Source organism: Pterocles gutturalis, unplaced genomic scaffold (genome assembly GCF_000699245.1).
Source record: "Pterocles gutturalis isolate BGI_N339 unplaced genomic scaffold, ASM69924v1 scaffold5131, whole genome shotgun sequence".
Classification (NCBI taxonomy): Eukaryota; Metazoa; Chordata; class Aves; order Pterocliformes; family Pteroclidae; genus Pterocles; species Pterocles gutturalis.
The window spans coordinates 1,277-2,314 of record NW_010097576.1 but is presented as its reverse complement, the minus strand read 5'-3'; the positions used below and the strand labels follow the sequence as shown (position 1 = coordinate 2,314).

At 63.1% G+C, this 1,038-nt stretch overlaps 1 protein-coding gene across 1 annotated transcript in view; it reads left to right on the top strand.

Annotated features, from left to right (window-relative positions):
* Positions 1 to 18: 18 nt before the first annotated feature.
* Positions 19 to 1,038, top strand: part of LOC104464699 (solute carrier family 52, riboflavin transporter, member 3-like) — a 1,657-nt gene continuing 637 nt past the window's right edge. Inside the window, 3 exon segments of the mRNA XM_010077524.1 lie at positions 19 to 321; positions 324 to 655; positions 657 to 1,034. Of these exon segments, the coding sequence (XP_010075826.1) occupies positions 19 to 321; positions 324 to 655; positions 657 to 1,034 (1,013 nt within the window).

Sequence of the window (1,038 nt, the reverse complement as noted above, 5' to 3'; positions counted from 1 at the left end):
GGACCCCCGCCCCGCGTCATGGTGCTGCTCACCCACCTGCTGGCCTGCGCCTTCGGGACGGGCTCCTGGGTGACCATCAACGGGCTGTGGGTCGAGCTGCCGCTGTTGGTGCGGGTGCTGCCGGAGCAGTGGGACCTGCCCTCCTACATCACCATCATCATCCAGATGGCCAACGTGGGGCCGCTCTTTGTCACCCTCATGCACCGCTTTCGGCCGGGCTTGCTGAAGGAGGTGGCCGTCATCTACGTGATCTTGGCCGTGGGCGTCGTGGCCTCCTTGCTGCTGGCCTTCCTCTGGGACTACACGTCCTCCATCGGCGGGCAGCGGCCAAGACCCCCGCCTTCCTGCTCCTCACTTTCTTCCTGGCACTGGTGGACTGCACCTCCTCCGTCACCTTCCTGCCTTTCATGATGCAGCTGCAGCCCCAGTACCTGAACTCCTTCTTCATCGGCGAAGGGCTCAGTGGGCTCATCCCCGCTCTCATCGCCCTGGGCCAGGGCTCCGGCGTCTCCACCTGTGTCAACAGCTCCCGCATGTCCAACATCACTGTGGGCAACGAGACCGTGGAGATCACCATCTTCGAGATGGTGTCCGACTACCTCCCAGCCAACTTCTCCACCCTTGTCTTCTTCCTCCTCATGGCTGCCATGATGGTGGTTCTTCTTCCTCGCCAGGCAGCCCAAGGTCTGGGAGCTCTCCCAGCAGCATCTCTTCCCCAGCAACATCGTGCTGAGCTCATTTGACCAGTTCTCTGATGATGGAGCTGCGTCTCAGCTGAGGAGGGTCTGCCCATGCCCGAAGGATGCCACGGGGCTTGCGGACATCCCACCGGAGAAGATCTACTACCCGCTGGCCAAGCTCATCTTCATCTACCTCATGATCGCGTGGGTGAGCGCGCTGACGAACGGGGTGCTGCCGTCGGTGCAGTCCTACTCCTGCCTGCCCTACGGCAACACCGCCTACCACCTGGCCGCCACGCTCAGCTCCATGGCCAACCCCCTCGCCTGCATCCTGGCCATGTTCCTGCCCAGCAGGTGG